This window comes from Anopheles arabiensis, chromosome 2 (genome assembly GCF_016920715.1).
Source record: "Anopheles arabiensis isolate DONGOLA chromosome 2, AaraD3, whole genome shotgun sequence".
NCBI classification, from domain to species: Eukaryota; Metazoa; Arthropoda; class Insecta; order Diptera; family Culicidae; genus Anopheles; species Anopheles arabiensis.
The window spans coordinates 25,455,144-25,479,221 of NC_053517.1; the positions used below are offsets into that span (position 1 = coordinate 25,455,144).

Sequence of the window (24,078 nt, forward strand, 5' to 3'; positions counted from 1 at the left end):
ATGGCACCGACGATCTCATTCAGAGATGGTGGAGGCACCTCGTCATCTGCACCAAATTTGTTGATTTCATAAGAGCGTTTCTACATACACCGAGACTGCAGCTGAGAGATGGCTGTAAGAGAATTGACAACCGGTTTCTCACGCTGGTGTGTGTAGAAGCTCTGAAAAGCGCCGAGATTAGACTTTTAAAATGATGTTGAAAAAAAAACCATTTTAATTGCTAAAATGAGGTAAAAAAAGTTTCTTTTACTTTTAAATAATATATCTACAATTATTAGACGGCAAAAATGCAAACTATAATTGATCGATCGCTATAAACTGCCAATTCATTTTTTTCTCAGCTCCATCGTTCTTTGCGTGCCGAGGAAAATTCTCTCACCGAAAATGCTGTCAGTCGCTGTCAAAGTATGCTGTCAGTTATTTTCTCAGCTGCATTCTCGGTGTATGTAGAAACGCTCTAACAGATTGAAAAAAACAAATTTTGCGATTTTTTTGCAAGTTACTGCAACGTGTATACGGGACTAAATAAAGTAAAAGCGCCTGCTAAACAGCTGTCAAGTAAATGTCAAGCAATGTTTACAGCACGTTTTGCGTCGCCGCGAAAATAAAACAACGTTTTTTCCCCAGCACCATCGGTTCCAATCTACCTAAAAAGCTATGAACTCGCTGGCAAACGACTCCGAAAGTGAATATTCGGTCGAAAATGAGGGTTTGGAATCATCCGCGGAAGAAGACAAAGGCAGCGACTCAAATGACACCAGCGATGAGGATGCTGATGACGATGACGAAGATGAGGATGTGGTAAATATCGTGTCAAAAGAATCGTACACCGAATGAGCTACTAAAATAGATTTATGTCCTCCTTTACGTAGCCAAAACTTGCGGACGATGAGTATAAAACGATGCCGTTCGAAGATTTGCTCAAGCTGCAGAAGAAGCTTGGCGCACGGATGTACAACGAGGCCATATTCGGCACATCGAAGGATAAGAAACCGAACGCATTGAAACCTAAGCCCAGCAAAAAGGCGAAACAAAAGTCCGCATCGGAAAACGAGTCGAGCAGCGATTCGGACAGCGGCCCGGAGGAGATGACTTCCAAGCGGAAGGTTCCCGCCCTGGGAATGGGAAAGAAGGACAAGAAGGCTTCCCTCACCCAGCCCAGGGATCCGCGGTTCGATCCACGGCAGGGGTACTTTAGCGGCCGCCAGTTTCGCAACAACTACAGCTTCCTAAACGACCTGCGGCAGAAAGAGCTGAAGAAGCTGAACAACAAACTAGAGGCCGCGACCGATCCGGAAGAAGCTAGCAAGATCAAGTTTCTCATACAGCGCACGGAAAACCAGATTCGTGAGTACGCGAAGCATAAGGCACTCGATGCTGACCGAATGCGCGAAAAGCAGCAGGCCCGGGCCGCGATACAGGAAGGTAAGCGACCGTTCTTCGAGCGCAAGAGCACCAAGCAGGCGCGCGCACTGGTCGAGCAGTACGATAAGCTTAAGGACCACGGAGCGCTGGACAAGCACATCGACAAAAGACGAAAGAAAATCTCTGCTAAAGATCGGAAAAAGCTCGACTTTGCTACGTAGCGTCGTTTTATTTCTCTACTGCTCAAATAAAGAACACAAGCACTCTATCCCACACGCAACATGCGCGCTTCCCGCTTCTCCTGCAGCTCCTTGCGCTGATCTTCGACCACTTGTCGCCGTTGTTCGAGAAAATCCTTGTACTCAGCCGGATCGAGTTCGTTCACTATTTCGATCCCACACGTGCGGGCGACTCCGACCAGCGCCTTGCACATGTGCTCCAGCGTGAGTAGTGCGTTGGGTGGATCTTGCAGTTTGATTTTCGCTATCTCGTACAAATGCTTTCTTGTGATCTTGCCCGCAATCTCTTTGCCCGGGCTCATGGCACCGCGCTGTATGCCGGCCGCTTGCTTGAGCAGGAACGTAGCAGGAGGTGAGTGGATCGTCAGCTCGTACGCCCGGTCGGAGGTGACGGCCACCCGGCACGGCAGTGGAATGCCTTCCTTGATCTCTTTGGTCCGTTCGTTGAAGTCTTTGCAAAACGCCGCTATGTTAATGCCCCGCTGGCCGAGCATCGGGCCGAGCGGTGGACCAGCCACTGCCATGCCGGCTGGGATGTTTGTTCGCAGCTTGCTGGTGTGGTTGATTTTGTCGAACGTTTTCTTCATCGTTTTCAGCCGTCCCGCCGCTTTCGACATTTTGGCTGGAAAATGAGGTAAAAGCGTATTAGAGTTAGCTCGACAATTTATCGGAATATTTGATGAAATACTTACAGGTATTATTTGCTGTATCGCCCGGGAATTATTTCATGCACGGTGTTGTCAAAATTGTGTAATCAAAACAAACGGTTTCGTAGAAAGAAGGTTGGCTCATGGACCTTCCAACTGCAAACCACTGACAGGTAAGATTGACAGTTAAGAGTAAAGCAAACCAATGTGATTTCATAAATAACGTTGAGATCGTTTGAAGTTTAAAATTTGCGTTTTATTAAAAAATCTCGATGTAAATGGAATTATTTCGATTTTAATTTGTTCTTTTTGCAATATTTATGTCTGAATTATTTTTTTTGTAAATGGTATGCGAACCACGTTTAAATATTCTGTTTTGAGCTTTGAAATATTGATTGGAATAACCGTAAAGCCAGGGCCTGTCTGTACAATTGATGCGCTTGGCTATCAGCGACTAATTGAACACCCATCGCAAGCGCCACAAATTAAACTTAAACGACTGGAAAATCAAATATCCATAGAAAAAAAAACTAATGCTCCATAGCTTCATTGGTTTGTTCAATAGATGGCGTATTACTTACTTACTTAATTATCCGGCGCTAAAACCGCTTTGCAGTCTTGGCCTGCCTCAGGAGTGTCTGAAACCGCTCACGGTCTCGCGCCTTCGTCTGCCAGTCCGTTATACCGGCCTTAATGGCGGACGCCTCCACGCGAGCATCTTCCTCTCAAACGCTAAGAGGGTTTCGTCAGATTTGAATGATGGGGGGCATGCATGCTCCATACAGGGGTTGACAGACATTTTCTTAAACATTGCGAGTTGACGATTCTACCACTGGAAACTCAAGGTTTTGGTTTTCGGTCGTCTACCAACCGTTTGGCTTTGCTTTGTTTTATTTATTTGTTGCGTACAACAAGTACGTAATTTTTGTTCGTGTTGTTGAGATTGTTTTCGGGGATATGCGATCGCACACGATCGTACCCTAATAAAGAATCGAAAGAAAAAAAAATCCAGAGCATCCATATCAGCGTTTCTCGATTTCTTTTTAATTTTTTTGTACTTTGAGCCTATTGAACTCATTTGTCTATTTGTGACTCAAAATGATACTATGGATGATACTATGGTATCATGATTATCGCCATCTGTTGATGGATACTGTGACTTTCCTAGATTGTTTGATTCGTTTTTTTAGTTTTTTTAAACTCATACGATCATTACAAAAGCAAAATAAAGGAAGTCCCGTTCAAAATTATTCTCACCAATCACTTCCGGTAGTACCTGCCCAAACCGGAAATAAAACCCATAACGTTCTCTACCGCATTTTCCATCAACAGTTGTCAACACCAGTTGTAATTTAACACCTTTCCCTTTCTTGACACCTCAAGTTCTAGCTCGCGACCGGTTCGTGCGTGTAATCCGATATGATGCAATGGTATGCGATTGCTCGATTAAATTGTTATCATTCATCGTAATAAGAAAATGGAACGAACGCATCCCAGTAGTTGTTGAATTAACACAACTATCAAACCACCCAACCGGTGAGCGTACACGTGTGTATGAGCAAGCAAACCGATCCGCACCATCAGCGAGGCAGTCGTGGTGGCTGACGCTGTCCAGCACGTGGCACCAAGGGAATGCGCTTAATGCGTGCCGACAAAAGGTGTCGACATACTTAGGCACACACCGGAAAGCACTGATCGGCTGACTTCCGGCATACGAGTGGAATTTCACCCAGATTCGATTGCCCGCTGGTGCTTCGGGTGACAAATTCCTAGCACGCGCCACCTTTTCTTACCAAAACAAAAGGCATTTTCTTACGAATTTTTAACAAAAATATGACACACCCAGCAGAAACAGCAGAAAAAATGCTGACGAACCACCTGGTGCGTAGTGTGGCGCCACCGTGTAGCGCGCAATGTTCTAGCTCGATTATTAGCGCGCACACAGCGACAAAAAAGCCACTGCTTACCGAGGCACATTTTTTGGTGTGGACGGGCGGAATACAAAAAAAAAACCATAACAAACGGAAGGAAAATCGCACCCCGCACGTGCCGTTTATGGTTACGCGCCTTTTCACAGTGAGGGCGGTACAACGAAGGGCGCTCCGGAGCTCTCTTGCGTACGACAAAACGCTTATGTTTCCATTTTTTTAATTTATTTTACTTTATACTACACTACAGCCGGAGATAGTTCAATGCGCGGGGTTCACGAGCGGGGTGAGAAAGCACGATGTGCACGGATTTCATAATCGGTGATAAATTGAAAAATCAATGAACGCATTTAACCCTCCGCCTCCCCCGAAAGATCATGTAATGTTGGGCAAGGGTTTGGGCTGTGCATTTTCATGACGAGGCGAGCGGGAAATATAGAAAGAAAGAGAGAGAGAGAAAGAGACAGTATGGTATGGTGGCAGGTGGTGGTGGTGGTGCTACTGTAAGTGCCAAACGCAGGCTCTACCCTTACTCCACGAACGCTGCTATACCCGCTCGTTTCGCACCGAAAACGATCGATCGATCGACCGATCGAGTGAAGGTTCTCCGTAGTGCTGCTGGTCGTGTATGCATCGTGCATCGGGCCCTGAAGGTGGACGGTGCACGGGAGGGGAGGAATGTGAAGGGGGTTCCAGCCGGCAAGGTTGGAAAATTCATAGGCGAAAACGCATCGCCCACCGAAGCCCGGCCGACGATCGAGCGGACGCGCACACGGTTCGCTCAGTTGTTTACAAGATCGCGATAGAGCAGCACGCAACAGCGCTCGGACGGCTTTCACACACCGTGCGCGCCTTGTCCAACCGGGTAGGAAACAAGTAAATAGTAAACAGAAGAGCCGTGTGTCGTTGCACGAGTGTTTCGAAAGCTTAGTGCGCTTTGCGGGTGTGCAGGTGTGTATCAAGAGGTGTACGCTGAACGTGGTAACAGAGAGGGCCAAAATAATAAACAACAACCTGTAATTTTGTGTTTGTCGGGTGTGTATGTAATTGTGTAACTGTAGTGATATTAAAGTGTAAAAAAAAACGGTGTGGTGCTCATCATTGTGCCTGGATCGACCGTATCCTTGGAGGCTCATCTTGTTCCCGTGCCATCGGCGTGTGAGTGTAAGTGTAATATGGGAATACAAACCGATCCTGTTCAGTTCAGTTTGACAGTCAGTCCATCAGCAACAATAAAAAACGTGGACAGTATTATCACCGCCACCGCCGCACTCTGCCGATCAGCATCTTTTCTCCACCAGAAGGCTTCTTGGAGTTTTGTCTGTCTGTCTCGGCCCAAAAAAAAGTGTAATATTAACGGTAACATTCGCCGCATATTTACACAGTCGGAAAGTGAAAACGAGAGCTTACGCGTTCCGTGTGTGAGCACGCAAACCGGCCACCACCACCACCGCTATCAGTGTACACGGTCGGTCGGTCGGTTGGGGTACACATTGTAATGCCCGGCAAGCCGGGGGAAAGAAGGTTAGCTTCCTGATCGTGGCCCGTTTTCGCCCTTACACAGAAATGGCTTTTTGTCTTTTTTTTTGTTGGGCTCTGCTTTGTTTCATTCCGTTTTGCGTGCAACAAGAATGGAATTTTTAACAATTTTAGTACATATGATCGTACACGATCGACCTCCCCCCGCTAATAAAGCTTCCAATCGAACCTATTTGCCAACTGAGCTTCACGGGGAGGTTGGATTATAGCGAAACGGCGGTGTTTGCATCATCGTTACGGCTGACTGATGCGTCAGGAAATGTGTATCTAGGGGAAGCCCCTCATATGGGGCGGCGAGGGTCGACCCGGGTCGGTCGGTTCGCAATGCGTGGGAGCACTTGTTTTGGGTTGTTTTTTTTTTGCACACAAACACACAAAAAAGACCTTTAAATACATTTTTTTTGCAACAAGTTTTGCATCATTTATGTGTGTAGGTGGGTAGGCGTGTGATTGACGCCTCCCGATGAGCTTAAAGAAGGAGCGTTAATCCGATCGCTCTTCAGGCACACGCGGCCCACGTGCGCGAGGGGTGTTTTTGGTGGGACAGAGATCATGCCAATTGGTGTCACCGTTATTCTCTGTGGCTGATGAGAATTGAATGGATACTACCTTGGAATGTATAATTTATAATACAGCAGATCATCCTTGACCGATAGCCGATTTTATTTGTTGAGCAATCGAATCAAATCTGATGCAAAAAAAAAAAACAAACAAAATCCATCTTTAATCTGCTCCCCATTTCGGAATCCATTACAGTTTGAAACATCATTTGCGAAAATGTAATGCTACACGAAACAATTGCTAATTGAGATATCTTCCCAATTACAAGTTCCGAGCTTGAGTTCAGCATTCCAGTCCATCTTGTACTCGTTCTGCAATGGCAATTGCAAATTGCGCCTCTTCTTTACAACCGTCTGCGATCCAAATTACACACACACAGTCAATCCAGTTATTAAATTGTTAAACAGACAGCAAAAAAAAAAACAGAAGTGGCCATGAACTGTTCACTGGGTCCTGTTCAACAAGCCGGAAGGCTCCATATACCTCTGCAACAAGTAGCACTAATGGAAGCAAACACAAACAAAAAAAAAACCACAACGATAACCACAACCACGGCAGAGAGTTCAGTTCGACGCAGAAGAAGTAATCGAGCATTGTGAGGAACCAATAGGGGGGGAGAAGAGAGGGGTTTGTGGGTTAAAAGTTGGTCTCGTTTAACTTTTTTTTCTTCTTCTTCGCCATTCGGTATTCCCACGTTCGGTGTTGCATCATTAGGCTTTTGATTTCCCGTTAGAATGTGGTAATTATATCTGAAATCACAGTGCCACAAATCAAAGGTTGACCTTCGCAGACGCTTCCTGATCGTAATGCGTTTGAATGTGTCATGGTGAGTTGGATGTTTGCTTTTTGCAGCACACGTGTGCCAATTATTTAATTCCGACCGAGCTACCAATGTGTACACATTGGGGGATTTTATTTTTTGGATAAAATGTCTGGTACTACAGCTATAAAATAGACCGGGCCGGGCACAAATATGGAAATCAAACCAGTAAAGGATTGATTGTACAGGCAGCGATCTAATTTGCGATTCCAATAATCCCTAGTCCCAGCACAGACATCATCTCCGGTTCATTACCATGCGGAAAAGGGATTCCCCGCCTCTTCCCAGCCAAAGCACATGTGTGCTCGGGATCAAAAATCCAGTTAGCGCATATACAAGCAAACCGGTGCCTGATTTGTTGTCTGATTGGTAAGGCCTGAAAGCCGCCGTGCAGTGCGGCGGCACCAGACGCGGCGTCGTATCAAATGATAGGTTAGATTACGGCGGGGCAGTGTTAGGCCACGCGGTTGAAGAGTGTGGTATTCATTTTTTCCCCTTTGTCAATCAATTAATTGGAAGCTACCCGATCACGCTTACAAGCACGATCTTGTTGGACCGGAACCGGTCCGTCCCCGGGGGGGATAGCCCTGACGTTGCATTTTTGGCATAAAACCATAGCCTCAGTCATTGCACGTGCAGCAAGGAGAGTTGGGAGAGAACGGGGCATGATGGGAACCAATTATATTGTACTATGAATTCACTATTAAGCTTGTTTAGACATGCCTCAAACATATAAAAAAACAATAGAATCTGCGACAAAATGAAGAAAGAAATCTTCTACCATAAGATAGACTTCAAATATGATTTTTGAGAAGTTTTTCGAGGTTCAACATCAGTTTTTCGCTTTGTTTTGCTCATCTTTCACTATTAAAATGATAAAAGTTTTGGAACCATTAGAGTTCAGAGTTATTGGAATATCATCTACAATTGTGTTCAATGCACTCAAAACTACAATAATCTTGTTGTAACAAACTCCCTTAAGACTCGTTTTTACAATGACGAGATTGCTTGGATTTTTTTTTCTACCGATCTGGTATGATCAATTGTTAAACGTTTCCGCAGTGTCCCTGTCGGCGATCATTGGCAAATATCGTAAGCAACCTTCCCAGCAACCTGAGATAATGGACTGGATGCTGCCTGTTTGCACGAACCGTTCCACGCTTCGCATATCCGGCAAAACAGAGGCGTTTGTGAGCAATAGAAACAATAGAATTGAATAATTGCACCTCACGATCGCTCGCCGATCATGAGATACCGCGGCTGATGCTACCGCGGTGCCAGTACCACAAGCTCAACAGTGAGGAGCAGTGGCTCAACCTCCAAATTCCAAATTCCTAAAACTACTTTACGAAAGTTAATAATTCCGTTCAGCGCGTATTTTTTTCTCTCTCTCTCTCCATTTCGAAAGCCCTTCAAATGCGTTACAAATTTGCCCTTTTTTTCAACCAAATTGCACCACAAACCAGCAGTACCTGCACGGTGGCGGGGCGGCACCGCTTAATAACGCCCCGCACCACGGCTGACCTTCGGTGACGCTTTCGGAGACGCGCGCACGGGGTCGTAATTACTTTCTCAAAACTTCTCTCCACTACCGTGGACCGGTGCGCTGCCGTGACGCCCCTGTGGGCAAACGCGTCGGTCCGGCGGTTCCTCGGTGCGCAGGTTAAGTGTTTTTGTGTTTTTGGTTAGCGGCAAGGCGAACAAGGAGACACGGTAAGGCCGCGCGGTGTCGCCTTACCTCGATCGGCAGGGCTATCTTAAGGGGCAGACAGGCAGCCGGCAGGGCGCTTAATGGTTCGGTTTCGGAGTTGGGTGGGCAACGATGGGCATTTTATTAGTTGCGACATTATTATATTTTAATGATGATCGGTGTCAGGCGAGTAAGAGGTGCAAAAGAGTAAGCTGCTACTGCACACATATCCATCAGACCAGACAAAAGGTGTGCAGCTGGAGAAAAAAAGCAATTAGAAGAAGAGCTAGGACCCCCGCCGGGGTGTCCTTTACCTCCTTTGTGCGGGTTGTGTGGATGATTTTGGACTTTCGCAATGATTTCACATGGTCATCGAAAGCATCAAAACAACAACAAAACCAATCCCTCCCTTAAAAAAAAAAACACAGTAAACCCACACATCCAACAGATTGTAAAACTGTGAAAGTTCGCGAATCCATACCCACCGCGGCGGTCTTAGCTTTGCCCCTGTGACGAACCGGCGACAAAGGATTCTCCTGCGTCACGTGCGCAGCTGCCCTATGTAGCGCTGCTTTGCAAGTGCGTACCGCGCCGGCAGTTTTATGGTCCCGCGCACGGTTCGTTGACCACAAGCAAGTTCGTCCGTAGGTTGCGCACCGTTTATGGGTACGCAAATTTTACCGCAGCACATGGTCTAGCCGAACGATTCATGTAATAGCGGCATTATATTCAAACAAACCGAAACAAACACACGATGATTTGATGCATTTGAGCGGAGCAACAAGCAAAAAACCCCGCGTTTGGAGGATGGGAGGTTTTTGTTCTCCCTCCTCATTCGTACGTTTCTTTTGCGACAACGATCACAACCGGTCGTTACCGGTTTTTTTTTTACTGTAGCGAGCAGAGCACTGTGAAGCGTTAGTTGTAAACAAAAATTGTAAACAACTCGGCGGCATACCCGAGTCACAGATTCGATCGTTAATTGGCACGCAAAATGATGCTTTGCTTCAACGCTCTTCTCTCTCTCTCTCTCTCTCTCTCTCTCTCTCTCTCTCTCTCTCTCTCTCTATCTCTCTCTCTATTTCTCGTTATTTGCCTTTCAAAACAAAAAAACGGTCACGTGCGTGACGCTTTATCCAAAAAAAACGCATCAGCACACTTGCGACCACGCTTCACGATCTTCAGGCGATCGTCGATCGTCGCAATCCGAAAGTTGTTTGCGCTAACAGGTAACCACAGGCAGAGAAAAAAGTGCACTGTTTTGTGCAATTTGCATCCGTATCAGCTTTAGAAAAGGCAACATTTTGAAAGGAATTATTTTGTTTCATTTTTTTAATGAACAAATCGATCTTTGCCGATCGATCTTTAGTGCACTTTGTGTCTAGAACTAATCAAGATCCAATTTTTCCGACACAACCCACAACAACCACCGGTTGTATGGAATGTCCACCGACGTTTGTTGCGGTTTTGTGGTCGAATTGGGGAATCCAGCCATGCCCCCCCCTCCCCCGGTTCTGCCCACAGGCGATGGAGGATCAATGAAGCGAAACAAACCACCTCTTACATTAGATCCGGCATCTCCAGCTTTTTTTGCTTCATGCTGGGAAATTCCCTTCAAACTGGTTTCGCGTTTCTGGCTTGACCACCAACCCCCGGGCAGTAATCGGCAGATACACGATCGTTTGGTGGGAAATCTTTGCCCATACGGTGCCGATCAGGTATAATGGGCAACCTTGATAGATTGCGATTGCGATTTGATACAAATCTAGGGAGCAGTAGCGAATTTCTGCCACAGTAAGACCCATTCGCGTCATGACATTGATTTTGGCAACAAGATCACTGCCTCCGCTTCTACAACGGAGGGCGTTACAGTGCATCTTGTTTTGCTTCCCGTACCATTTCCCATGATGCACCGCAATGGAATGTTGAAAATTGCTTCGAGCTACTGTTGGCACGTTGCCGCACACCGTCATCGTGTACGTTTCACCGCCACGCTGACCGACTCACCGATGCCTTGTGACAGATACGCGCGCACAGCCCAACTTTAGCACAACACAACGCGGGAGCTGGTGGCACAGTAGCAGCCTGAAGGAAGCAGTGGGAGCGAAAAGGGGGGAGGAATATTGCAAACAAAACACACCATCCATTCCATCAAACAATGCCGTACCATTGTGCAGCTGTAATGGGTTAGTGTGTGATTGTTTGCCTGCCCGGTCGAAGAATGTTAAACGTATTTGCAAATAATTGTGATCTTAACCCGATGCGTTTGCACAAGGGGGGAGGGACGGGGGGATTCCCCTGCAAAAAGGAATTTGACCACATCCTGTGAGCAACAAAGTTTTGAGCCGTGCTGTGTGCAACACGGGCTGGGCCCCAATACAGCTGGCCATAGAGTCCGCGAGCCCGCCGGGAACCGTTTTCACAATCATTAGCACTGATGGATTGGAAGGGTAGGGAAGCTTGCGTCCGATCAGCGAACCCGTCCATTACGGTGGCTTATCGTGGTAATTAATTACTGGCGAGAGTGTGTCGCCGTTGGCGGGCGATGCAGTTCCGGCAGACGGAAGGAAGCGAGTGAGTGTCAGCTGCTGCACTTAATGAGAACCATTTTAACCGGCCGACCGGCCAAACACGTGCCGCCAGCACCCACGCAGCGAGGCTGCGAGAGGTGAGAAGACGGCCGCGCTTGCCCGTGCGCACGAGTTTTGTCCCACGCTGGAAGCTTTCGGTTGGTTACGGTGCACACTGGCACACTGTATATGCTTGGTTTACACGCTTCGTGGCGCACGGGGGAAACCATTCCTGGGCAGGGCTGTCAAACGCTAGACAGACAGTGCGATCCGAATGGGAAATGAAAAAGCTCCGCGCGCTCTTTACCTGTCGGTTCGTTTGAATTGTACTGTCTAGAGGAGAATATAAGTTAATGAGAATTTATGTTGTGCTTAGATGCTTAACGATATGCGGTGGTTTTTGAATATTTAACGAAGAACGTCGATTATCCGGGGGCGGATTAACCGGCGGGTGACTTAATTGTGCGCATGAATTTGCCTGCTGTGCAATTGTGGCAAACATTTGTAGCGATTTGAAGGTCTGCAGAAAAAAAGTAATGCAGATGTCTAGTGTGTAGTGAGCTTTACAATGAATTTGGTTTAATAAGTGAATTTTAAAATGTTAATACGAAATTGACATTTTTCGGACTATTATACGTGGAAATCGATTAACCGGCAAACGTCCAGTCCCTAGCATCCCTGCTAATCGGCGCTCTACTGTACTTAAACGATTTTTTTAAAGAAATTTTCTCTCTCTCTCTTTCTCTCTCTATCTCTCTCTCTCTCTTTTACTCTATCTTTGTCTCTTCTCTTTCTCTCTTCTTTATTCTCTTTATTCTTTATTTCTCTGGATCTCTTTAGCTTTCAATTTAGTTTCCTTAAACTTTACCTCCATATTTTAGATAACAAACCCTACATAAGTAAATAATCCTGAATATCGTTTGGAAGAAGAAGAAGTGAACGTTGAAATCTTGTTTTTATAAGACAATACTACTTGTTTGTAGCAAAAATTCTTCTTCTTCTTCTTCTTCTTCATCATCATCTTCTTCTTCTTCTTTTTGGCTCTACAACCGTTGTCGGTTAAGGCCTGCCTCTGTACCACTTATGAGGTTGGCGTTCAATGACTTTTGGATTACCCCCCATAGCAGGATAGTCAGTCCCACGTATGGCGGCACGGTCTATTTGGGGCTTGAACCCATGACCGGCATGTTGTTAAGTCGTACGAGTTGACGACTGTACCATGAGACCGGCCTGAGCAAAAATTCTACAGCTTTCTATTATTCATGCTTAGCTTTCATCTTTCAAAAGTAAAAACCTTAAATTTTGATTAAATCATTTTGCAAATAGTTATTTTAATCTATCTTTAGTTGTCAAGAGTCACTTTGTAGGATCGCGAGCCCCTTGGGCCGTAGTTTAGAGTCCCTAGGTCGAAACCAATACAATGAAAGCCTTGACGATTTAAAATAAAAACCCACACAAATAATGCAGAAAAACAATTATGTAACCAAAGAACTTGTAATAGAAAAAAGGATTTAGGTTATGTATTTTATACTTTTATTTTGTCATTAAGGTGGCATTACTCTGTCAAAGAAAAAATTTGGAATGTATTTAATTCATTCGTCTTCATTAGAGTTTGACACCACTGAACCGCAGAGCGCGATTGATCGATCGATCTTTTCGCGCTGGGTCGTTTTTAAATTGTCATCCGCACGGTTGGTGCACACCAAACCAGCTGGAACTAGCTGTAACCAGCTATGCTGTGACGAACGTGTGTGTGATTTTTTTGTGCTGTTTTCGGTTGTCCGACGACGATGTTTACAAAACCTGTCCCCTAAAGCGCGGTCCACGGTCAGGTTCAGTGGCTATCGTCGAAAGGGACAAACAAAACAAAAAACGCACAGGATGTATACAACCGAATGCATCGCATTGCATCAGCGGCTAGCTGCTGTACGCTGGGATGCATTTGAACTAGCAGCCCACCCCGCTTAGGACGCTGCACGATAACGAGCAACCAGTTGGCCACCGCAGTCGCAGCTCAGCATGCGGTTGTATAAGCGCGCTCCGTTACATGATCGTGCGCGCATAGAAGTTGCTTTATTATGGGCACGACTACCATGCACCGTGCGTCCCAATTGAGATCGATGTCATTTCCTTACCATCGGCACTGCGCGTAGCACTGTCTCACTAAAGCTTAGATTTGCAATGGCTAGCGCACACGTCCCAGCAAGCCTTCAACCTCCGCTGGTGATGCTCGCGGCGCTCGAGCGATAGAGTTTTTCCAAGAACCGGCACACAATCAATTATATCCGATTAATTGGCATCAATCGGGCCACTGCATTGCATCACCCAAATTGCCGTTCTGGCGATGGTGATGGTTTGCTGTTGAGCTCACTGTTGTTTTTTTTTTGCAGAGTGTAGCAGCGGGTACGACTGTGCTGCCATCTGTGCTGCATTAGGCACCCATCACCTTACATGCCGTGGCTACCAAACGAGCAGCGCGCCCGGTTCTGTTTGCCCATTAAGCATAATTATATTCATCGCCAAACTGGTGGCTTCAGCCGATGTTCAATGTTTCAATGTTGGCAAAGTATACCCTCTCCAGGTGCCACCCTCGTCTCGTCCGTTTACGATATACCCGCTCCTCGTGTGTAAGTGTTATTGTTAGGTTTTTCAGACGTTACAAAGGTCGAACGGTTGAAAATGGCGCACCGTGGTGCGTTCAACAGCGCTCTCCCCGCTCATCAACAATGTCAATGTGAATGGTCGTAAGAAAACAAAACAAAACACACACACGCACACACACAGAGTGCATCCCATGCACAACAGCCACGAGTTCACGAGACGCACGGCGTTGCATTGGCGCTGACCGGGGCCACGTTTTTCCATTCTTGGCTGTGCGTAAATCTTGCCCCCCTCCCCCCCTGCCCACCCAACTCGCTTTACGCGCTAACCTTCGCGTGTACAATGGCTTCTGGCAGTCTACACACATTCCACAATGCACTGCGTCTAGCATCACCTCCACGGCACTGATGCTGCGGTGTAGAACGGGGAAGAACGAGGAGAGAAGGTACGCAAACAAGATCGCGAATGGGTTGTTTCCTTTTTCGCTGCCCACAACGGAACTGACAAAATCGATCACCCAAGTAACCTCCACCCTCCCCCCCCCCCTCACCCCACCCGCACAACTCATCTGCCTCGGCAGCGCATCTTGCTACGCTCCGACTTTAGGCAACCGGTTCCGATGCAAATGGGCAGTGAGCAGGCGACGAACCCCGGGCAAAATAAAAGGAAAACAGACAAAACAGGACAACGCGCAGCAGGCCCCGGCGGTGATAAACGCGAACGAGATCGATCGGTCCCGCAACAACAACAAAAAAAGATCAATGAACGATGCAAATATGTGCGCGCGCTCCGTTACGGCGGGTGCTTCCGGTTTGATAGCGGTTCGAGTGCTTTTATCGAAGTTGTTCTCGGAAGATCCTTGACTTTGCGATTGTTGGCCGGTTAGTGATCGGGGAGGGTGTGTGTGTGTGTGTGATAGAACGTTCCGGGATGGGGTTGAGAAAACACGCTTTTTGGTGACAACGTTTTATTGCCCCTTTTTGCGGGGGGAGGAGGCTTGTTTCGTTCGAAGGTTCGTGGCTTGGTTTTATTGCGAATTTAGAGAAATGCCGTTATGCTCTTAAAATACCAAATTTAAATTCGGAAGCGGTGGAAGCGAATCGTCGGCTTGGGAAGGTCGCTCGTTTTATGGTTTTATGGAGATGTCATGCAGCTAGTGAATTAGCTCGTGCCATTTCTGATGTTTCCCGCCGAGGACAACGAGCTGAAGCCGTCTAGATGGTTGTTTGACGGAATTTTGAAGTCGCAAATATAGATGTAGATGATGAAATTTAATGTCCTGCTTGTGTCTCCTAATGGTCTAAAGGAACTGGAATAAAATTCGGTACAAAATATGATCCTCTTGTAGCTTTACAGAAGGATCTACCAGCCACACAACACAGCCCGTGTGACATTTGAACAATGCAAATTGTAGAATAATTTGCTCGCGTCATCTATCGCTTCTCTGTGACCGAACGCCCTTTTTTTCTCACGACACTCCTGACGTGTTCTAACCCACCGACGCGTTCACCTTGCCCTAGAACGGGTCACGAAGGTAAAGAAAGAAGGGGAAAAAAATAAACAAACCAACCTGCCTTCCCCGGAGAGTGTGTCCGGCCGTGCCGCCCGAAGCATTAATAATCAATTTGTTCCGGTACGCTAATGGGAATGCCACCCACCAGCCAGCCAGCCAGCCATCCAGACTAGATCGTGCCACGAAAGGAGAGGCTTTTAGTCACCCTCGACAGCTGCGGGAGTGGCCATTCCCGGACACATTCTACACCCTTGAAAGCTTTGTTTGCACCACAAAGGGAGGATTTGCTGCACACATTGGCCTGTCAAAAGCGTTCCCACATGTGTGTGTGTGTGTGTGTGTGTGTGTTTGTGCCCTGCATTGGACGGCTCGGGATAGGTGCAGGGCTAGATATGCAAATCTGCGCTCTTTCGTCATCCGATCCGGTCCAGACCCGGTGCTTTATTGGCTCGGTGTGGTGCAAATACGCGCCCGGTGTGTTGATTTATGGGCATGATCGGGATGGATTGTTTGCTGGCGAGTTTCCACCGGCTTGCGACAGCAGCCCCCCTGCGCACCTCAGCAGACTGACGGTCACGATCATCGATACCGGCCACCGGTAAGCGCGTGTCCGGTTGAATCGATTTGCATAAAATGTGTACCAAACGCGTGGTTGCACGCGACGACAAATGTGCCTGTAGCGGGGCATACTCCGGAGGTGGGTTTTTTTTTTGTTACGTTAGGTGGTTGGGTGGTCACACTCATTCACTCAAACACTCTGCCAGCGGTTCGGGAAGAAAGACACGTCCAGGTTTTTTGGTTTTTTTGTTGTTGTTGTCGGGAGAAGTTATCAATGAGCTATGCCGCTCTCTTGAGTGGGAACTTGACCACCAGCAGGAAGTGTTTTGCGTGTGCGCGTACCGAAGACTGAAAACCCCCCCGCCTGAAAACCGGTTCCCTGGGGGTTTTGGGTGAAGGGTCATCGCGTAAGCGGGGCGCGGCAAGCAAGACAGCCGCCCCGTCGAAGTGAACCGTGCCGCAAGTCGGGTCGAAACTGGAACGGACCGGATCATTCCAACGGCGTGCGGATGGACCCGCCGGCCGGCAGATGAGCGCCAGGGCTGCGTTGGAAAGCGTTGATCTCACTCTACCTTTTGGGGGCGTAGGCGTGCAGACAAAAGGGGGGGTTGTAAACCAGGGGACGATAGAGGTGATGTACGCGATCGTAAATGATGGTGGAAGTAACTCAAGGGCGCTTGCGCTGATCGTGTCCTTTCCGAGAAAGGGGGAGTGACGAAGTGAAGCTTGCCAAACCACGCACACACACATACATGCTTCTTACCGTGCACACTGTCACACTTCAAGGTGTAGTGGTGTAAGCTGTTCAAAAACCGTTTCGCTTTGGGGATGATGGCCACGAAAACGTGCGTCGATGGAGCCGCCTGGTGGAATAGAATTTGATTTGTTTTTTTTTTTTTTTAATATATTTTCCTTCCACACAGAGAAGGAAAGTCAAAGCCGATAAAAACCCAATAAACAAGCTTTTTTAATTTCTTGTTTTTGGGTTGGGGGGGTGAAACCCAAATAACACAATAAGCGTCACAAACTGGTTCCTTGCTTTCGCGTTTAATATGATCGGTGAGAACTGTTTTTTTTTCTTCTTCTATTGACATAACAAGGTCACCTCAAAAGGGAGGGGTGCACAACTTCACATTTCGTATCACTCGCACGGCAGCCTCGATCCGCAAGATGCTTCTAGAACGATCGTGTGATGTAGTACACCACTTTTTTGTTTTGTTTTTGCTCTGCCCTCTCTTTGTTCGGAGCGGCTGTGGTTCCGCCTTCGATGCAAAACGCTATCGATCGAGGGCGATCGAAGGAGAGTGTTTAGAATCTGTGGGAGAAAAATCACCGTTAAATTCAATTAAACCCCGCTTTCGTGATCGGAGCCGCGTGAAGGGCGGGTAAAGCCTTTCACACCGATCGGGGCAGCGCTTGATGTTGGTAGATAATCAAAGGGTTTACATTGCTATCGTACTATCGTGCCTATCTCACGGAACGATCACACAATGGATCGGTATGGGGCGGTAGTTTTCCGGCTGCTGCCCGGCTGCACTGCACTGGGCGATTGTTTTTCACCGATTAGCATCAATGCGGTGATAGCAGACTGTAGCCATTTTGATTGATGTAGATCGTTGATCGTTGGTTTTGCTCGTTGATGTTTCAAATATTTTTGTTATCTTTGCAAAACAAGCAAATTAAATCTAAAGGATGAGCTTTCATAATTCATCAAAAAATGTGTTCATTTTTAAAAAGCGCGCACACACACATACAAAGGGATGGCATTAAACCTACCTGAAAGCTGAAACATGAAACCTGATCTCCTAAACACACATATACATATACAGAAACAGTGTTGAGAAAGGTCTGCGCCCGTTCCAGGTGCCCTGTGATTCAGCGGGATTTTCAGCAAACGGTAACAAACATGCCTTCTACCCTAGCGAGAGAAGCGGAGAGAGAGAGAGAAAGAGAGAGAGAGAGAGAGAGAGAGAGAGAGAGAGAGAGAGCTCAACAGAGAGGGAGACAGCGACACATTTAAGCTCTTGATCGTACGATCCGTACGATCACAACCGTTTCCACTGCCATTACGGAAAGGTTGCGGCGTCCCACTAGCATCAAATACTCACATTCTTGCTGGGTCACGCGTGCGTTCTCTGTCCGGCGAATTGCGAATTTGCCCTCCCCGAAACGGCACGCTTACGTCAGTCAGTACCCGCTTCAACGCACCCGCCAACCGTCGGGCTGAGCTCCTGGCGTTCCGTGATTCAGACGGTAATCAAGTGTACAATTTGGTTCCGACAATAAATCCGAGCCCAACCAATTAGCCGAATTTAAAAAAAACGCCGCTTTTCCGATCGGTTCGGTCCAGTTGGCAAACTTCCGACACTGCCAGTGCGTCATTCGAACCCAGTGCGTAACGCCTGCCTGGGCGTGAGGCGTGTGAAAAAACAGGCACGTTTGTTAACGTGTTAGCATGTTTCACGGTAAGTCGCTAAGTGTCACTAACAATGCCACAAGCCAATCAGTGAGGTAAACTGTGCGTGATAACGGTCCGTGTGTGATGATGAGTGAGCAAAGGGACATCGGGAAGGGAGTAAATATGTCAATAATTTACGCTCATGATTGAGCGATCAGTTTAATTCGATGTTTTTGATCACTTCTTTAACAAATGGTGCGTGTTCTGTGTGTGTGTGTGTGTGTGGGGTGTTGTTTTGTTGATCCGATTGTGGGAAATGGTGATGATAATTTACCGAAACCAACAACGGTAGCAAATGATGCAAATTGGTGTGCCCATGCCCACCCCCGTGCTGTGTTTGCCGAAAAGCTGATCGTTGTTTACTCAAAAAGAAGCGTGATACACTTATCAGCCGGGACGCAAGGATCCTTGTTACCTTGACGGCTTGCTGGAATGGCCCAGGTGTCGATCGGCACAAAGCAATAATGTTGTTGTAGCAAATAGAAGCAACCGCAACAGCAACAACAACAGATCAATATATCATCTACGTCTTTTGCGGAAGAAAACATGAATTTGCAACCGTGTCCCAGCCGAAAAAAAAACAAACCTCCCCAAACGCACGCCGCCACACACACACACACACACAAAATTTGCCTAACGAATTCATATCCTCCGCGGTTGTGAACCACCGCGTGCCTTTGCTGCGCGGCGCGCCTGTTTGTGGTGCGAGCTGCCGCCGGCGCACATAAAACTCGCTCCGCCGGTCCGCAAACGGTTCATTCGTCGGCAGCGGTCACGGTTGTGCGGACGTACTGTTGCGTCCAGTTTTTTTTTTTAATTCGGTTTTCTCCCCCGCTCCTCCCCCCGTTTGCAGGTGACAACGGTTGCCGGCTGGTAAGCATGAAGACGCAAATCCACACGCAGCACAGTGCGCCGCCGCACGATGGGTCGTACGATAACGAGGCGCTCAGCTGCTCGACGATCGACATAACTGCGCCGAATAGCGGCGAACCGCACGGTGGTTTACGCGGCTCGAACGAGTTCATACGTAAGTTACCCAGTTACTGCCAAAAGTTACTGCTCGGGAGTGCAAAGTACTGATCAAGCTGTTATTTTTATGATTTTTTGCTCTCTGCAATTGTGCTGCCAACAGTGTCCGACAGTGGGAAGAAGGTGACGGGCGATGATCAGACGGGCCAGCTGAACATGTGGCTGCAGCGCAAGGCCCGGAGTGCGTTCTCGGAGAAGATGATTAAAAAACGACTGCCCATCCTACGGTGGCTACCGCAGTAAGTACCCGTGAATTCCCGGTCCCGGGGGTGTTTGAACCTGTTCCCGAGACGGTCGTAAATTCGAAAAGAAACAGGTTGCCTGTAACCAATTCCCTCTCTCTCCCTTCCCAGGTACAACTCCACCGACGCGATCGGGGATTTAGTGGCGGGAATAACCGTCGGCCTGACGGTAATACCCCAAGCGCTTGCCTACGCCGGTATTGCCGGGCTTCCCGCTGCGGTTAGTATTCCTTGCGGCTACCCCAAAATCCACCGTCACATGTTTCTCTCTATCTAAACATATATGCTTCTTTTTATTACAGTACGGACTGTACGGCTCGTTCCTCGGGTGCATCGTGTACATCGTGTTCGGCAGCTGCAAGGATGTGCCGATGGGACCGACCGCCATCGCCTCGCTGCTCACCTTCCAGACGGCGGGCGGCAACGTGGGCAAAGCCATCCTGCTCTGCTTCCTGTCCGGTGTGGTCGAGCTGCTGATGGGGCTGCTCGGGCTGGGCTTTCTGGTGGACTTTGTGTCCGGCCCAGTCTCGTCCGGCTTTACCTCGGCCGTGTCGCTGATCATCGTCACCTCGCAGGTGAAGGATGTCCTGGGCATTAGCGCCAAGGGCACCACGTTCATCGAGATTTGGCGCAACATCTTCAACGACATCCACAACGTGCAGGTGTGGGACACGTTCCTCGGGCTGACCTGCATCGCGGTGCTGCTGATCATGCGAGTAAGTGACGGTTTGCTTTCGGGAGCTCTCTTGGGAGTGCCTCTAACTAAACTCCGTTTTATTCCACCCTGCTCCCCGCAGATCATTGCCGGACTGAAGGTGGGACCGGCAGACGATGAGCTCAAGTCAAAGAACCATCGCATCATCAACAAACTGATGTGGCTGATCGGTACGTCGCGCAACGCGATCCTGGTGGTGGTGTGCGGTGCCATCGGCTATTCGTTCCAGGCGTCCGCCGTCGCACCGTTCAAGCTGATCGGCGACATTCCGCCGGGGCTGCCCTCGCTAAAGGCACCGCCGTTTTCGCTCACCGCGAACGAAACGATGAGCGGGACGGAGGAGTCTTTCATGGAGATGGTGTCCAGCCTCGGTTCGGGACTGATCGTTGTGCCGCTGATCGCGCTGATGGAGAACATTGCGATCTGCAAAGCGTTCTGTAAGTGTATGGGCAAGTTTGCCAACCTTAAAAAGGCGGCATTTATTTATCCTTTTTGTTCTACCGTTTGTGCAGCAAATGGAAAGCCGGTCGATGCGACCCAGGAACTGATCGCCATCGGGCTTGCCAACATTGCCAACTCGTTCGTGCAGGGCTTCCCCGGTACGGGGTCGCTAAGCCGCAGTGCCGTGAACAATGCTTCCGGCGTGCGCACACCGTTGGGCAACATCTACACGATGGCACTGGTCGTACTGTCGCTGCTGTTCTTCACGCCCTACTTCTCCTACATTCCGAAGGCGTCCCTAGCGGCCGTCATCATTGCGGCCGTTGTATTTATGGTGGAGGTTAAGGTTGTGAAGCCCATGTGGAGGACCAAAAGTAAGTGAAGATGGTTTGAAGAAATGCGTCAGAAGTCATGTGCTCAATATTTGCTTTCTCTGTTTAATTTTGCAGAGAGTGATCTAATTCCCGGGCTGGGAACGTTCATTGCTTGCCTGGCACTGCCGCTGGAGATGGGCATCCTGTTCGGCGTGGGGCTGAACGTGGTGTTCATACTGTATCACGCCGCCCGACCAAAGATTTCCGTCGAACGGCTAACGGTGAGTGGCGTAACATTCTTCCCCCTACAGCAAGTGCATTTTTGATTCCAATAACGCTGATGCATTGCGCTTTCCTTCCACCCATTCCAGAGCCCGGGTGGTGCCGAGTATTTGATCATCACGCCCGATCGCTGCCTGATCTTCCCCTCGGTCGACTACGTCCGCAATCTGGTGACGAAGCAATCCATCCGCCAGTCGCTGCCGGTCGTAATCGACTGTTCGCACGTGTACGGTGCCGACTTTACTGCCGCCACGGTGATCGACAGCATAACGCAAGACTTTGCGCGACGCGATCAGCCACTGTTCTTCTACAACCTGAAGCCGAGCGTGTGCGCCATTTTCGAGGGACTGTCACCGGCTGACTTTGTCGTGTACTACCGGGAGGAGCATTTGGATGATCTGCTCAAGCAGCGCGCTTACAAACCAAAGGAAGTGATTAGCGCCTAATCTGCCTTCGTGCGCCAACGGAGGGGGAGGATGCGAAAGCGGGTCAAGAAGGTGGAGGAGGGGGGGGGGTTCATTATTGTTGTCCAACTATTTTGAGAACAGTATTAAGCAAAGCGAAACGAAAGCAAAAGTGCCAGATGATTTACCAAGGCGTGCCGCTGCCGCGCGCCTGTCCACCCAAACGATTGGATTGGAAACAGTTTTCTACTTGTGGTGCCGACACGCGTTCGAGGAGCTCAAAAGTACGGAGCGGAGCGAACGGCGGTCCCAACGGGTTTGAGGTGATTCAACGAATGTATAGCTCCTACGATGTAGGTATTATTATTATTTAAAACAACCAGAAATACGGGCACACGCGTGCGAGCTGAAGAAGCGTTTACATTATTATTATTTAATTATTAGTAACACGAACATGTTCCACGGTTAGAGCTTAGCGAGTAAGGGCACACATGTTTTAGTATGGCCTAATAATGTAAAACAAGACAAAAAACACCATTGGCATATCCCGACGAATATGAGTACTTAAGTACCGAACATTAGAGGTATTTTGTTCTACGAATCTGAACACTAATAAAATGATCCAATAGAAAATGGATAGGGGTTTGTGTTTATTTGGTTGTTTCACTATTGTTATGGTAAATTCTATTTTTTTTAGTGGTAGCTGTGCCGGTTTCCGCAAGACTGGCTGTGCATCCGCGGAAATATTGTGCGTAAGTGTTAAAATAAATATTTGATCCAGCCTTGAACTGATTTAGGCCTTGGTTCTAAGAAGAAAACAAAGACAAAGAATGCGATTTCCACGTAAAATGTATTTTTTATTCAGGAGGAACGGTCCAAAGCGTAAAATGTATTCAAATTAGTGTAAAAAATAGTAAATATTATAACGTTCCTCAAACAAATTTAAATGCGAAATATTTCAATCATGAAATATTTCAACGTTGTGTTTGGAAGTTTCAGTTTTTAACATTAAAACCTCTCTTTTATTAAAAAAAAACTTGTAAAACAATAAGTTTTCTGACGATTTCAATAATTTGAAATAAATTTGATTGCTAATAAGATAAGATAAATATTCATAAGTCTCTAACCGTTGATGTTTAAATGGTTTATGGAGTCATTTTATCTAACTATTGGATAAAAGATGATTTTTGAAATCAACAAAAAAATTATTAAATAATTTCTTTAGTTGCTTATCAATCAGTAGATTGATAAAAAAAAACAATGATGTTAACGTTTACAATTTTCAATCATTTCAAATTTGACAGCCTTTTCGCCGCAAGCTGTCAGACGGGACTGGATGAGCCAACCCGTCCGCAACCATCACTTGACATCAATAACAACTCGTAAACAACGTGCAACGTGCTACCAATTGCTGTTCCACCGCTTCGTAGTACCTTAAACAGTTTAATTTTTCGTTATTTAGCTGTACCACTCTTCCACACTCACCATGAAACGATTATCAGAACAGCAAACAAAGGTTTTGTTTGAAAAGTTATCAAAATAGTGAGTATTTGGAGCGTAAATGGCTCGTCGCTCAAAGCCGGCAATGCGGTGCCACAATACAAGAGTTTCTCCACCCATATTCCAGCATCGGAACGAACGTAAAGCTGCTGATAGACCGGTCCGATGGTACCTACTGCTTTCGGGAGATGAAATCCCGCGTCTATTACATGTCGGAGAAGATCCTAAAGCTCGCGGAAACGGTACCGAAAGAACACATGGTATCGGTTGGGACGTGCTTTGGCAAGTTCACCAAGGGCAACAAGTTCATACTGCACATAACGGCGCTCACCTACCTGGCCCCGTACGCACAGTACAAGATCTGGCTGAAGCCGGCCGCCGAGCAGCAGTTCCTGTACGGCAACAATGTGGCTAAGTCGGGCATGGGCCGCATCACGGAAAACACCCCCGTGTACCAGGGCGTGATTGTCATGTCGATGAACGACGTCCCGCTCGGGTTCGGTGTGGCGGCCAAATCTACCAACGACTGCAAGCTGGCCGATCCGCTCGTGACGGTGTGCTTCCATCAAGCGGACATAGGCGAATACATTCGATCGGAGGAAAATCTAATTTAGGTGGGAAAATAAAAGAAAAAGGTTTGAAGTAAAAAAAAGCAACAAAAA

General features: G+C 47.6%; 4 protein-coding genes across 5 annotated transcripts; 3 read left to right on the forward strand and 1 right to left on the reverse strand.

Moving 5' to 3' along the window:
* Positions 1-554: 554 nt before the first annotated feature.
* LOC120902048 (ribosomal RNA processing protein 36 homolog) lies at positions 555-1,645 on the forward strand. Its single transcript, XM_040310528.1, has 2 exons — positions 555-801; positions 873-1,645. The coding sequence occupies exons 1-2, from the start codon at positions 658-660 to the stop codon at positions 1,584-1,586; spliced, it is 858 nt and encodes a 285-aa protein (XP_040166462.1). The 5' UTR covers positions 555-657; the 3' UTR covers positions 1,587-1,645.
* On the reverse strand, positions 1,553-2,383 carry LOC120902058 (39S ribosomal protein L11, mitochondrial). The gene is made up of 2 exons (XM_040310539.1): positions 2,297-2,383; positions 1,553-2,226 (listed from the first exon to the last, which is right to left on the reverse strand). The coding sequence occupies exon 2, from the start codon at positions 2,219-2,221 to the stop codon at positions 1,631-1,633; it is 591 nt and encodes a 196-aa protein (XP_040166473.1). The 5' UTR covers positions 2,222-2,226; positions 2,297-2,383; the 3' UTR covers positions 1,553-1,630.
* A 2,556-nt stretch (positions 2,384-4,939) lies between these two features.
* LOC120902031 (sodium-independent sulfate anion transporter) lies at positions 4,940-22,553 on the forward strand. Of its 2 annotated transcripts, none has more exons than XM_040310510.1 (9): positions 4,940-5,343; positions 19,343-19,516; positions 19,622-19,757; positions 19,872-19,980; positions 20,063-20,476; positions 20,558-20,912; positions 20,988-21,290; positions 21,366-21,511; positions 21,602-22,553. In XM_040310510.1, exons 2-9 carry the CDS (start codon positions 19,369-19,371, stop codon positions 21,956-21,958), a joined length of 1,968 nt encoding a protein of 655 aa, XP_040166444.1. In that variant the 5' UTR covers positions 4,940-5,343; positions 19,343-19,368; the 3' UTR covers positions 21,959-22,553. The 2 variants fall into 2 exon arrangements, with proteins under 2 accessions (XP_040166444.1, XP_040166434.1); XM_040310500.1 differs by lacking the exon at positions 4,940-5,343 and adding an exon at positions 18,054-18,496.
* Positions 22,554-23,272: 719 nt separating this feature from the next.
* Positions 23,273-24,072, forward strand: LOC120902075 (60S ribosome subunit biogenesis protein NIP7 homolog). The gene is made up of 2 exons (XM_040310564.1): positions 23,273-23,458; positions 23,544-24,072. Exons 1-2 carry the CDS (start codon positions 23,403-23,405, stop codon positions 24,028-24,030), a joined length of 543 nt encoding a protein of 180 aa, XP_040166498.1. The 5' UTR covers positions 23,273-23,402; the 3' UTR covers positions 24,031-24,072.
* Positions 24,073-24,078: the final 6 nt, after the last annotated feature.